The sequence below is a fragment of the Anomalospiza imberbis genome, chromosome 3, assembly GCF_031753505.1.
Source record: "Anomalospiza imberbis isolate Cuckoo-Finch-1a 21T00152 chromosome 3, ASM3175350v1, whole genome shotgun sequence".
In the NCBI taxonomy this organism is placed as follows: Eukaryota; Metazoa; Chordata; class Aves; order Passeriformes; family Viduidae; genus Anomalospiza; species Anomalospiza imberbis.
Genome location: NC_089683.1, coordinates 98,277,369 through 98,291,550, shown reverse-complemented (window position 1 = coordinate 98,291,550; position 14,182 = coordinate 98,277,369). Strand labels below are relative to the sequence as shown.

Below are 14,182 nucleotides of genomic sequence, written 5' to 3'. Positions count from 1 at the left end.
AGAGCTACTGGCTGAAAGATCCACCTCTTCCCAACAGGGCTACACATGGCCCAGAGAATGAAAGGGACAGCCAAAAAGCTTCACAAATAGTCAGCCCCTCCCACAAAGAAATAGCAGAGCCGACTGTGAGCAGCTTTAGGTGGCAGCTGCTGGCCCTGGCAGCTCAGTTACCACGTGCAGAACATGGTGATCACAAAGGAAGCACGTTTGGCTTCACATCAATTTATCTATCTGTGGAAAAGCTGGAAATCTCAAGAAGAGATGGGGAACAAGCAATTCCTGCATATCCTCATATAAAAATCACAGAATTGTGAGTGCTCTGATACACCCTGTTGCCCAAGGCCCCCAGCAAGCATCACTGCAGTTCACTTTTGTGAACATCCCACCTCAGAGAGCCAGTAGCTTGCAGCACATATGCAGACAGCCATGGCAAGGGATGAAACAGGAACAGAGACCACTCTCTTGCCTCCAGCCCTGCCTCCCTCCACACCCGAAGTGTATTTGAGTACAAAGTGATAACAGATAAGAGTATTTGCAAAATCAAGTGCAGCTCTCTAGGACACAGTGCAAGTCCTCACCTCTATGTAGACATCCGTGAACTTCTCATCAAACCCTCGTGTTGCACCAAAGTCCAGCAGGGCCACCTGGAAATGGACAAAAGGGTTTATATTAGAGTCAACCATTCTGGTAGAACCTGATGTTAAGAATGCTCCTGATTTCTTCAGGAAGCTCAGCTGGCTTTCCCAGCTCTCCTCTGCATCTCAACTGCCCCTGAGTCCTTTATTCCCAGTCTGCAGCCCCAACAGCTGCACCAGTACAGGGCTGAGGAGGAATGGCCAATGCCCTGTGCCCACACTGCCACACCTGCTCTGCTGGCAGCTCCACTCAGGCTCCATGTGCAGGGACAGAGCAGCACTGAACCTTTTCCCAGCACTTTGCAGCTCATACCTCAGGAATAAAAAGCAATTCCATCTGCCCTACAAAGCACAGACAAGCAGCCAAACCAATGAGCAGGAATTGCTACCCTTATCTTCAGCACAGCACAAGAGCATTTAACTGAAGAGTCCTGGGCTCAGGTGTGTCCTGGTAAAGCAGTGCCTGCTGCAGCTTCCCACTGACCCTCTTCAAAACAGATCCTGAGGTTATGGAAGTAGTTGTGACTGCTCAAGGGCCAGGGTTACAGCAGCCCTGCTTTCCTACCGAGCCCTAGTGAGGGCAAGTGCCAAAGGGAGGTTTCCCTGTGCTATCTGCCCATGCCTCAAGGACAGGAATCTGAGAGAATCTCAGTCAGGGATTATTAAGTGGGGAGTGGGAGTGAGGAATAATCAAAAGCTGGTGAAAATGAATGTTTGTATAGGCAGAACAGTGGCTGCTCGGGCTTACCTTGTGCAGCTGTGGGTCATAAAAGAAGTTGGACCAGTTGGGGTCAGTCTGCATGTACCGGAATTCAAACAGCTCCCGCAGACACAGCACCAGGATGTTGTGACAGATCTTGGAAAAACAAGGAGAGACAAGAAACAAGTCAGGAGAGCAGCAAGCCCTACTGACACCTGTAACTTAGAGCAGGCATCAGCAAACAGGGAACACATCACCACATCAGCAGGAGCCATCTTCTCTAAGCTGCCAAACTCCTGCAGAACTGAAGGAGCACCTCTCAGCAACTCCCAGCCCACACCTGCCATCAGGCATCCTCAGCAGATGGCACAGATGGTCCAGTGCTCATCCAACTGCATTCTGGTCCTGCTTTTTAACTTTCCAGCATTGACTGCACACTGGGTGGCTGCAACAATGAGAATCTTGCATGATACACAGACCCAGCATGCACTCTTGTGGATTCAGCACTGACCCTGCTGAGGGAGGAGCAGCAGAGCCACACCTCGGGACCAACAGAAGCAAGAGTAGCAGTCCCTGAAGACCCCCCTGCTGAAATACACTCCAGCAGAACTTTTCTGTGACAATTGCTAAGCTGGAGCCTGTTCAGCAGAGCTGCCAGCCTCACTCTGCCCCTCTCCAGCTTCTGCACAGCTGAGTAAACATCATATCCAAGGTGAAAGGAAGAGAGCACCAAATGCAAGCCCAACCCTGCTACAGAACACTCCCATTTGGGTCCGAAGGCAGAGGGCCAGGCCAGTGGCTTACAGGAAAGAAGGGCTGTTCCTACAGCAACAGCCCAGCTCACAGCCTTTTAAAATGAGTCCTGGTGATACAGCAGCTCATTGCTGGGGACAGTCCCTGAGAATAGCCAGCCAGCTCTGGCACAGCTTCAAATCTAATGTGACACTGAGATCTGTTTAACTAGAGGAACAGAATCTGTCCTCTTCCCCAGTGACCTGCTAACAGCTGACAGCTTGCACCAAGAAACACACACACATCCAAATACCAGGACAGTTATTTCTGCCACTAGAACAGCTGCTTGTCCCACCACAGCACTCCAGTCCCTGGCTATATTCAGCACCAACGCCCACCTATCCCCACATCCCTGCTTTTACTGACAGGTACTTTTCCAGCAGCCCTGTGCAACACAGGTCAGTCCTCCAGGAATGACACCCAACTGCTTGCACTGGGATGATTCTGCAATCCTGCCCAGAAGAGCAGCTGCATTAGACCCCTTTTCCCTTACTGACAGTCCCCCCAACTCTAAGGTCATCAGAAGTGGCATCACACAATGAGGCTACCTCCCTTTCAGCTGTCCTTGCCATTCAAGCCCTCCAGCCCCTCCCTGCTGAATGCTGGTGCCTGCAAGACCCAAACAAGCCTGGAGAGACTCCAGTGTCACTGCACCTTCCCTAAACAAGTCTTCCTAGAGACTCCAGACAGTCCCTGACTCCAGCCCTGCTCAGGGTTTGCTGTGCCACAAGGCATCCCCCAGTGTGGCAGTCACAGACAGGCTGAGCACAGGGCTCAGAGCAAGGACAGAAGCACAACCTCCCCAGTTTACCTCATTTCGAATCTCCTGGCTCAGCCCTTCAGCTTGATCCAAGGGAAAGCCAGACACCAGCTCTGTGGTCAGCACGTGCTTGCTACACAGCTCATCTATTACTCTTGGTACATAAAAGAAGGGGTGGTCTTTCAGCAGCTCCCTAGGGATGGAGAAAGGAGAGGAAAAGGTTTAGGAGCCCTAAGAAGAGACAGACCCATCAGCAACACCTCACACAACCCTCCAGCAGCCTCTCCCCATACCCTGGCTGGGGCTGCCAGGATGTTTTCCTCAGCAATTACAGTAAGGATTAAGTCAGCAGAAACCCTGCCAGTGACTTACAGCTGCTGCCAGCTCCTGAGGTCTCATCTCCTGCCAGAGCAGTGATATTAAGAAGGCTCCAGGCCGGTGCATCAAGGGGCACTGGGCTCTTTTGCTCACCCCGCTTGGCTTTAGGGCCAGACTACACACATGGAAGAATTACTTTGCCAAGGGGAGCAGTGCCACAGGGGCAGTTCTGCAGCAGGACAGGAAGAGCATCCAGCCACCATGTAAAAATAATCTGGATGCTATGGCAAGCCAAGGGAGCAGGCAGCACTGGGGGTGGTAACTGCTTTAAGAGCTGAACTGAAAACCTCGTAGGCTGAAGGATGGGAGAAGTTAACAACAGGCTGAGATAAGAGCACAAGCAGAGCACTGAAACCCAGCCTCAGGAGTTACTGCAGCACCTTCACTTGTGGCAGAACAGACAGGTTTGCACAGGAGGAGGTGACCACATTTCAGCTGACTGAAGTCATGCCCAGCTGAGACAAGGTGATTTTGGGGGACAGCTCAGGCCAGAACTATGCACCCTTCCCCTGTGCCACATGGCAGGGCACAGCAATCAGCTCCCCACCATCCCTGAAGTTAAGCAACCTCTCCTGCCTCACACACACACACACACACACACACACACACACAGAGAAGGGGCTGAAGGCAATGGTGGAAACATACTGGAATTTCCTTGCACAGGCAGCTTCTCTCAGGTAGTCACACTCCAGGGCCAGCTCTCTGCTCACAACTTCAATCAAGTGCTCTGGGAACAAACCTGAAAGTCAAACAGCACAGGAGAGAGCAAGCTTAGAAAAAAGGATCTCCTCAGGCTAAGCTTTCCAGAGCTGCAGCTGAGGAGCAGCCTGCTATCCAGTCAGCTGAGATGAGGAATACAGGAGGCTCCAGAGAGCCACAGTCTAATTCCAACTAGATGCAGGTTGTGCAGTAATCCCAGGCCCAGGCTACACAGCTGCTCCTAAGTCAAGGCACATCGACACCACTGCTCTGTGCAGCAGAGCTCTGTCCTCTCCCAGCTCCCACCCCACAGCCCAACCTGCCCATTCCTGCTATTGGCATGGCTGTGCAGGGACACACACCAAAGACAAGCACCCAAACACTGGGCAAAAGCAGCAAAAACAGCTCCATATCTGCCTCCAAGTGGCAGCAGGCACTGCCAGGTAGAAACAGTCAGCATGACTAATACAGCGCACTGCAGCAGCAGCACGTAGCCAGGGCCTGAGATGCCAAGCCCAGTCTTCTTAGTCTCTAAGTTGGAAAACCAATCTACTTCTTGGGCCAGACACAGCTGGGGCTGCAGTAACCTCTGCAGGGCTCTGTCCAGGCACCAGAGAGAACAGTCCCAGATTCTGTCAGCACCCAGCCTGATTTTAGGAGCAGCATTTGTACACTCCCACTACTATTTACAGCTGCTGCAGGCAGGTATTTGGAAAAAGGAGTAGTAAGTCCTGTGTTCCCTGTGGGAAAAGGGACTTATCCATGTGCTGGGACACTGAGCAAGTTCTAAGTCAGACAGTTCTCCACAGCTCTGATTGGAAAGAATAGAGAATGTCTGGGAAGAGCACAGAATGACAGGCATGGAGAGCTACAAGAGAACATGGAGAAGAATGAGTTCTGCAAATGTACCAGAAAGTAACAGGACAAAGCAAGATTACCTCACCTGAACACTGCCCACACTCCAAGCCTAGAAAGCCATCAAAAGTGAGTATTCGAAGGCACTTTATTTTATGCCAAGAATCCCTATGGGTCTGTCTCCATAGAGAACACACAGAGACAAGTGCAGGTTACTCTGGCAGGTGTGTGCATACACATGGCCAGAAAACACACAGGTGCACTTCCCACCCCACCAAGTGGGCACTGGAGCAGGCATGTGCCCCAGCAAAGGCAGCAGCAGCTCTGCAGTCAAACAGGAGAACAGAGCATGGCTCCCCAAGCTGGCCCTGCATCCTCTGCCCACATCTGCTCCCTCTCCTGCTTTCTGCAGGAAGTCTGCTCCTGGGCAGACTTAGTCAGTTTCCCCAATCTTCGGAAGGACACACGAAATGTGCTGCTTGAAAGGGGTTGGCAGAACTTGACCTGCACCAGTGAGAACACAGGGCCTGCCAGGGTCTCTGTCTTTTTACCTTCAGGGAGAATATTGCTCATGCTCAGGACAGCCATCAGGTTGTTCACATCACTGTTAATGCTCTGGGCGACTCCAGGGTACTGTGGGACAGAATGGGAGAGAGCAGTGTTGAGATTAGATGGCCTGGTTGTACATGCCGTGATAAAAATACATGGCTCAGCATCCACTGCCCCCACATCACAGCCACCTACAGCCTGGCAATGAGCCAGGATATTCCTGAGCCACACATCCCTACTCCTCTAAAAGCTTATTCAAAGCCCAGCATCTAAACCAGGGGACAGACAGAAAGGCTAATATGCAGCTCCTTGCAATCAGAATGGCTTTGTTCAGATCCTCTGATGGGAATTCTTCCAACACATAATGGGTTCTCAGCCACACAAATCTCACCACAGCCACGGCAGTCAGTCATTTCCCTCCCACAGCTGAAAGCACACACCCCTGGAAGCCCCGGTGTGTCATTCCCAGCAGCAGGGCAAGTGGTGCTTCGCAGTCCTGGCAAAGGCACCTCATCCTGTTCTCACCCTGTCTGTCAAGAAGGGAAGGAGCCTGCACAGCTGAGGAAAATGTGTGCTGATGCCAGAGGGTTGAGTTTCTGCTGCTGTTACCTTGGCCTGACTTCAGAGAGCACTTGGGACACAAATGGCTTGAGAAGACATCAGCACCCATTGGTACTATTTCTAAAGTCTCCCCATACTACAAAAACCCAGCAATGAGTTGACCAGCTTTGCCTGGGATACTGCTCAGTCAGCAAGGGACCTCACTCCTTGGGATTATAAGCCATGCTGTACAAGGAGCTTTAGCTCTAGAATGCAGTTTTGTTGGAAACAGCCACCTGAGGTTGCTGACACCCAGAAAGGGGCCTGGGGCATGTACACATCCCAGAAAAGATGGAGCAGGTGGGACCCTCCCATACAGGCCTAAAAGTACAAGCAGTCCCTCGGCACCATTATCCCATACTGCACTGAAATATCTATGGGATGTCTCCTGCTCATCTGGACTAAGACTGGCTCAAACGGCAAAGCCTTTCCTGTCTTTTCCACTCAGCTTGCACTAGGTAAGACATCACATCTTCACTTCCATTAAAATGTTTCTTATTTGTCTAGGAGTGCTGATGTAGCTCCCTTGCCCTTCTGTAAGCACAAACAAGACATGGCTGCTCTGTAAAGCCCACCTGGATTTTCATGGCAACTTCTTTCCCGTTTTTCAAGCGTGCCAGATGAACCTGACCAATTGAAGCAGCAGCAAAGGGACGTTCTTCAAAGGACTCCAGTTTATCCCTCCAGTTGGGGCCGAGATCATTGTTCAGAGTTTTCTACAAATAAATAGAAAGGATCAGGGTTTGGGAAGCAAAGATTTAAGGCTTTGAGTCTTGGAAATCACATTCCTCTAAGGTGACCAAGTTCTGAGTACCTATAACCTGCTTTCTAGATCCTCCTCTTTGCCTTGTCATTGCACACCAAGGCAAGGAGTGGTGCAGCCAGCAATGCTGCCCCAGCACTGAACAGGTGCTTATGAGATCTCTGTGGGGCTCTGCCCTAAAGGACAGAAATCTTGAACACAAACACCGCTGCCTTGGCATACAAACATCCCCTTTTAGGTGCCACTCGCCGTCTTCCAGAAAATGAACAAGGAAAATGAGTTCGCTGTTTCTCCTCTTTCATCATGCTGCTAAGCTGAAGAGAAGCAATCCAGGCACGACTCTCTTTAAGGCAATATTGACAATTAAACATCACAGCCTGCTTTAACATCTTTTTTGCTACCCTGCCAGACTGCCATATTTAAGTTCTAGCTCTGCTTAGTGTCTTTCAGAAGGTAAGTAGTGCTGGCAGTTCCTTTGGCATCACCCTTTACACGTTAATTTACAGAGAACATATACACTGGGGAAAGCAAACTTCGTTTGCTTCAGTCTGGGTTTTCTTGACGGCAAGTCAACCATAATGGTAGGGACAAAGCTGCTGTTAATTTTCCAGCAGTCTGAGGCTTTTAAGTATGTTTCTAAAACGGGATGTAGACATATCTAGACACCACCTTAAGACCCACAAGAAAGGGAAGAGGAAACAAGAGGAAGCTACACTCAACACGACCCTATAACATATGTGTGGCAGCATCCTGCTCCATATCAACATTAATCTCAGGACATGAAAAACTCCCAACTTTTTCCCCCTTTGTCTAGACCCAAACTTCCATTTTTTGAGAGAAAAGACAGCACATAATTGAGAGAAGGAATCACACGTTACCCCCAACTGAAAATACGTAACATTATTGAAATATTCTTTAAAATCCCCATCCTCCTTACTGAGGGAGGTGGCATTTTTTCTGTCCATTGTCCCTTTCCCTGATAAGCACTCAGGAATATTCCTCACCATCATCTGCTTTATTGGCATGAAGTCGGCACTCTGACGCACACGCTCAAAAATCCTCTGGAGATGAGGGTTGATGAAGGCATCATCTGCCAAGGGAAAGCACACAGCAGTCAGTGCAGGCATTGCATTCTTCTACACACAAAGAAATGTGCTCCTGCATTCAGACAAGTCAGGCTGTCCTGCCCCAGGCACACCCCAGTGAAGGTTTTAGAAGTAATTCTTTAGTTCTTTTGGTGTGGTGACAGGCTGCACAGACCCAAGAGCAGAGAGCTCTGCCTCTATCACACACCTGCCCATCTTCTGGCTGGCAGCAGTAAAACATCCAAGTCTAGGAGAGGCCACTGCCTCAAGGAAATGCAGGTCACAGAAGAGACGCCTGGAGAGCCATCCCAATGCTCTGAGGTTCCCAGTGTGGTTTAATCCAGTTCATTTTAAGGGGCAGCAGCTCCTCTAGAATGCTGTGCTTTGGTAAAACACCAGTTATACAAGCACTGAACTCTTGGAGAAACCAGGATTCAGCATCTGTTACTGTAAACTACTGCCCAAATGCAGAGCAACTACAAGTGGGCAGAAGAGAACACAGCTGAACCCAAACTTTTAAGTTAGAAGTATTTAGCAAGCAAATATTTACACTCATAAGAGGAGGGGCTGGGGCATCTTGAAAGATTAGTCCTCTGCTTGAGCAAAGGCTTCTACAACAACTCAGAGAAAAACTACCACTGCTGGCAAACTTTTCATTTCATAAATGATTATAGAGGAATCGGATTTATCTGCTGCTCTCCCAGCACTGGAAAAGTCCAGGCTACAAGCCTTGATCCTGAGAACTGAACCTGCACATGTGATTGTGACATTCAAACAAAAAATTATTGTTCCTCTCTAAATACACATGCATGAACCACCTTATGTCTATCCCAGGAAACAAGAAACAAACAGTGACCTTAAGAGGACTGTCCTGAGAAGAAGGATGGAAAGGAATGGAGAAAAGAAGATAAATAATGCAGACATGTAACATTAACTCTCAGCATTGTTTACAAATTCCCACTGAAGCAATAGCAGCATTTAAAAGTACTAACACAAGCCCACTGTGGAACCAACAGGAGTTTTTAAGAGGAGCAGGCTTTGCAGGAACAGTGAGTAGAGCTCCTGCTGTGACGTTACAAACCCGCAAGAAGGTGAGACATTGCATTTGCGTGTGCACTGCGAACACTGAAAGAAAGACCAGCTCTGTCACTGATGGTGTATCACTGCCCAGCCTCTGAACATGCTAAAAAATATTCTCAGGGCTATGTGAAGGTATTAACCATCATGCTTGCAACGTGTCACCTGCACTGCCAGGGGTGACTGGGCAAAAGGAGAATGGCTCTCACCAAGAGCAACTCCCACTCCCGGAAGCTGTTTGTGTCAAAGCACCAGCATCTGCCACAGGCGTTCAGGATCAACTTCCTTTATTCTACTCACTGCTGACATCCATAAACCTCTCAGGGGGTTTCAACCCTTAGTCTGGGAGGGCATCCATCCTTAGCTGGGGTGCTTGACCACCCCCACCCTTTGTTCATGAACACAACGTCAAATAGCCAAGAAACCTGCAAGTCCAGGCTGACTGTACAGAAACTCAGCAGCAACATCAAAAATCAGTCTTGCCGTGGAAGCAACTCTGCCAGGCTTACAACATGCTGATGAATAAGGTTTTACGTCTTTGTGGTCAATTGGTGAGGCCTTACTGGAACAAAACACGAAGCAGGAGCCAAGGTAGGGCACTCTCAGCTGGCAAATGCAGCTACCTTTCCAACATCTCCCAAAACACAGGATGACTGGGGGCCTTTGGCATCTTTTCTTTCCATGACCTTTAGGAATGTGGGTCCCTAAAAAATCCACTGACTCTCACATCAGAGAGACACAACAGACATCAGGGGTTTTAAGGACACTGCTTTGTGATTTGTGCTCAGCTACAGGGAGCCCCTGCCCCCTGTTAGCACCCAGACCTGCTGACAGAAGCAGTGAATTCAAATTCACCAAGCCCCAGAGAAGCCCATGAAGTGGTAAGACCTGCATGATACCCTCCTGTCCAAACAGCCAGCCCAAGAAACAGACACTCTCCATTGTCGATGGTGTCTGATTTATTTCACCACAGCTGTCCCCCATCAAGGTCACTATGGGCCTGTGTTCTTGCCAGGCACAGCAGAGTCCACGCACTTACAGCAAGAGTCCAAATGAGGGCTGGGTACAACCACCAAGGTTGCTGTTCCTGACACCAGAGTGAAATCAATCACCAAGTATTTGACACTCCTGCCAGAACGCCGTAACATTAGGAGACAGCAGGCAAGTTATAAAAATCCAGAACATTTCAGCTCCACAGAGACAGCCTTTCATAGCTCCTTCCTCTACACTCACATCCAGGCTTGGGGCAGCTGTGACCAACCTTGGGGACACAGTAGGCACAACTCAGTGGTGTCCCAAGAATCTGAAATTAATCCCACCTACAGTAGATGAGTTTAACTGCAGAGCTCATTTCCAGGCATGGCTTGCTCAGCCCACATACCAAAGGCACTGGAAAGCAAGGAGCACAGGAGCTCCTCCTGGATCTGCACTGTGAGCCATCAGTGGCAGTTTCTGGAGGCAAGAAAACAGCATGTGGGTGGCAGCCTTTGACATGGCAGCCGATGCCTCCCACTAGGCTCTGCCAGGTGGCCATCAGCCTGGCAAACACCTAAACCACTTGATTAGCAAATGAAATGCCAATCAGGGCTCTCTAGGACAGTGAACTGATCTTGTTTTGTTGGCAAGCCCAAAGTATTTTAACACTCTACTACATCCAGTCTCATCAGCTAATACCTACAAAAATTCAAGTAGAAGCACAAGCCAAAAAAAATGAGTACTTCAAGCACTCAGACACTTACTCAATTTCAGAAACATATTGAAAGCTATTTCCAGACAAGTCTTACAACTGTTTTTGGCTGGTTCTTTCATTCCCTATCAGGCTGGGCAGGAAGGCAAATTGCAAAGATCCAGATCAGGTTTGAACTGAGCACACTTGCCATCTCTCAGGAGTAACCTAACAGTTTAGTGCAGGCACTGATGTCATTCATGCCTTCACCTGTGGTCACTGGCCTCAGAGTTCGATGGGTTAAGTAGCAATTTGAAGTCTTCTCAGGATGGAAACAAGTGTTTTATACCTGATAAGATTATCAGCTGTACTGGCCTTTCCAGTAAAGCTTCAGTGCCCACAGAGCACTGAAACCACAAACAGGTTGCTGTAATGGGAGAGTATTGTGGATATAACCTTGACCACTTTTGGTGAACAAAGAACAGGATCACATTCTTGCTGTCACCCTCCTTTCTAGCAGGACACCTGCAATTAGAGTGTAACACAGCGCTGCTTCTTAACAATTGCTTGTAACACAGACACTAAAATTCACATTGTCACCCTATAGTCAACCAATTTCAGTTACACACAATAAGGACATGGAGAGAGTGGTGGTATGTAAGTACATGCATCTATTTATTTCATACTGAGATTAGACGGAACTCAAACATTTGCATCACTGCTCTCACAGGAGAAAGCCATTTGTTCAGAGTCCCCCCCATTCACTTCACACTGCCTGATTGCAGACAGCTGACCCTGTGTCACACCTGGCAGCACTAAGGACAGCTGAGGACCTGCAGCCACTTACCTTGAATGCTTAGCATCTGTCCCAGCTTCAGCGCTGCTCCCCGGACCTTGCACAAGGTCCTCACGATCCTTTCTGCATTGGCCTCTGACAGGAATGGGCTAGAATCCATCACTGCTTTCTTCCCTGAGGGCAAGGAGAGAGAGTATGAATGAAGAAGCTATACCTTATCTTGGCAAGCCCACTCCACTGTGTTAGCCCACATTCAACAGGAGATTTGCCCTTCCCTAGGGAAATCAGACCAGGACTACACTGAGTGCCTTCACTGCAGCCCAGGGGCACACACTGAATTGTACATGTGCCTTAAGACAACTTTGACATCGTTGGCTTGAGGGCCAGGAGTGGCAAGTCACAGCCTCCAAGAATGTGCTGCTCTGCAAACTGTCTGGGATCCTGGGTAGATATTAGTGCTTGAACTCACTGTGCCAGCCAGCACAGCCTAAAACACTGTGCAAAGGTGTCTTTGAGTCCCACAGCATAGGCTGCAGCACAGGCATAGCCTCAGAAGGGCAGCAGGAGTGAGCCACAGCAAGGGGGAATCCTCAGAAGCCTTGGAAGCACACTGGGCACAGACAAACAGGCCTCTTCCAACCTCTTAATGTGGAAGTTTACACAGAACAAGGCCAAAATATGCACACTCAAACACACACTTTCCTGTCCTCAAGCATGTGTAAAGCCTGATGTCTGACAGACTCGGAGAGGTCACACAGCCATGTGTGACCAGTGCCACAGTTCCAAGTATGCAACAGGGGGTTGTGTGGCATAAGAAGCACTTCACTCTAATTTTTTTTTTTTTTTAAGGCAGAGGGGAAGGAGATCCTGATTCTAGTTTGTGGTCCCTTTGGGAGAAGCAAGCCAGAACTATCTTCCAGGGCAATGCCCAGTAGAGCAGGGACAGAAGGAGCAGGCAGACAACCACCCATCTCTTCTGCTGGGGCTGCAGATCAGCTCCTGCTGACAGCCAGCCAAGCAGGAGGAAGGTCAGGCCTTGCAGCCAGGCTGCAGAGCTCACAACTCACATGCTGATCTTGCAGCTCCATTGTTTTCAGAATACTTTAGAGGAACAGAGGACAGAACAGCTGAAGCCCCCATAAACAGTAAGCAGCACCCAAAAAGGCACAGCAGATGAAAACAGCCCTGGAGATCTCAGGCAGCAGATGGAAATTACTGGTGTGTCATGTGCTGACTAGGGCAGCCAGAGATCCTCTCCATCTCCTGGTAGTTCTCAGGAAGGTACACAGAGGGATTTAGACTGGCCAGGGGACAGCAGAAATAACAGAGACAGACTGAAGTAGCTGCTGTCTAAACTCTTGTAGCTCCCACAACTTGGTACCATTTTTTGAGGTGCTAAGCATGTTACTGATCTGACAGACACCCTTCAGTCCCTGCAAGCAGCTGGATTGCTTAGACCTTCCCTGCAGAAGTGATTCCACAGAACTCTCCACTGGCAGAGCACAGATGTGTCAGGTACAGGCTGCTCTCCTGCCCTTCATCCCCCTTCTTTAAGCTGTTTTGTGGGATAGCAGCAAGATGGCACTGCCTATGAGACCTCTCCCTCTACAAATCCCTGTCCTAAGTCAAGGATGTACAGGAAAAAGAGGAATAAAAACACCAGGAATACACAGGACAGACATCCTGCTCTTATCTGCTTATCCTGCTCTTTCCATATCTTAAGAGCAAAATATAGAAAGGCAGGACAGGTCCAGAATTCACCATTTCCAGCACATTGCAATCCTCAGAGTACATTTTGCTCTGGATAATGGATGTTAGGAGACTTAGAGACTGAACAGGCAAAGCTACCCAGGGCAGAAGGATCCGTCTCTCAAGTATCCTTAGCAATGATGAAGCAAATCCCTGTATGAGATGACACACAGGACCTAGGGAAAGTACTGAATCAAAACTGTATCTTCCTTCACAGCACTGCACACAAAAACATCCTCCTTTGAGTCAGTAGCAGAATAAAGGGGTTAGTTAATGATTAAAGCCACATCCAGAATCCAGTGAACCCTGATAATTTTAACTCTTATCAAAGAGCCAAACACAGGCAGTCCCAAATCCTCTTCTACTGGCAGGCTCCTCACTGAAGCCTCCAGGGGCAATACCTGATCACCAGGCAGCCCAACAGCATGGGAGCAGCTCTTGCTTATGTACTTTGCTACAAGTGTGCATGAACAAGAAGGTGACCTGGAAGCAAGAGTGAAAAACAGTACTATGTCAATGGCAAACAGAGAGAAAACAGACACAGACTTCCAAGGCTGGGTGGAAAGGGAGTGGGGATAAAACCCACCACAAGTTCATGAAAAAATATACCAATTTTCATTCAGTTAACATTTTACCCGAAGATGGCTGGCACCTTTTGGTGCCTCACATTATTTCCTCCCCATCTTCAGATCACAAAGCTAGTTTCACCTATTTCACCAGGGCAAGGAAAAAAGGCAAATAGAAGTCACATACAAGCTGCGGCAACATGGACACCTCAGAAATTAAGGTTCCTGCAGCCACAGTGACTGGGCCTGTGAGTTCTTCCACAGAACAGGCAGCAGGCAGACACCCTCACTAGTGCTTGACCCGCTTTTATTTTTTTTTTTTCCTTTCCAAATTCAGAATCAGCATGAACCTTTCCAAACCTGTGTGGAACTCACTGCTGCATCACTCCTTTTCCACCTTCTTTGCCACTGTCAAACGGAGAACTAGTGATTAGACTCTATTTGTTTTAGGACCATCTGCCACAGAAACTTTGGGGCAAAGGAATATCAAGAACATGGCCTAAGCACTTGAG

The 14,182-nt window shown here is 48.9% G+C and overlaps 1 protein-coding gene across 1 annotated transcript in view; it reads right to left on the bottom strand.

The window, feature by feature from the left end:
* COQ8A (coenzyme Q8A) overlaps positions 1 to 14,182 on the bottom strand; it is a 32,267-nt gene that overhangs the window by 2,098 nt on the left and 15,987 nt on the right. The window contains exons 6-13 of the mRNA XM_068185939.1: positions 11,407 to 11,529; positions 7,736 to 7,821; positions 6,544 to 6,684; positions 5,371 to 5,452; positions 3,911 to 4,004; positions 2,939 to 3,080; positions 1,384 to 1,491; positions 579 to 644 (exon numbers count right to left, since the gene is read on the bottom strand). Coding sequence (XP_068042040.1) covers positions 579 to 644; positions 1,384 to 1,491; positions 2,939 to 3,080; positions 3,911 to 4,004; positions 5,371 to 5,452; positions 6,544 to 6,684; positions 7,736 to 7,821; positions 11,407 to 11,529 — 842 coding nt within the window. The remainder of the gene's footprint in view (positions 1 to 578; positions 645 to 1,383; positions 1,492 to 2,938; positions 3,081 to 3,910; positions 4,005 to 5,370; positions 5,453 to 6,543; positions 6,685 to 7,735; positions 7,822 to 11,406; positions 11,530 to 14,182) is intronic.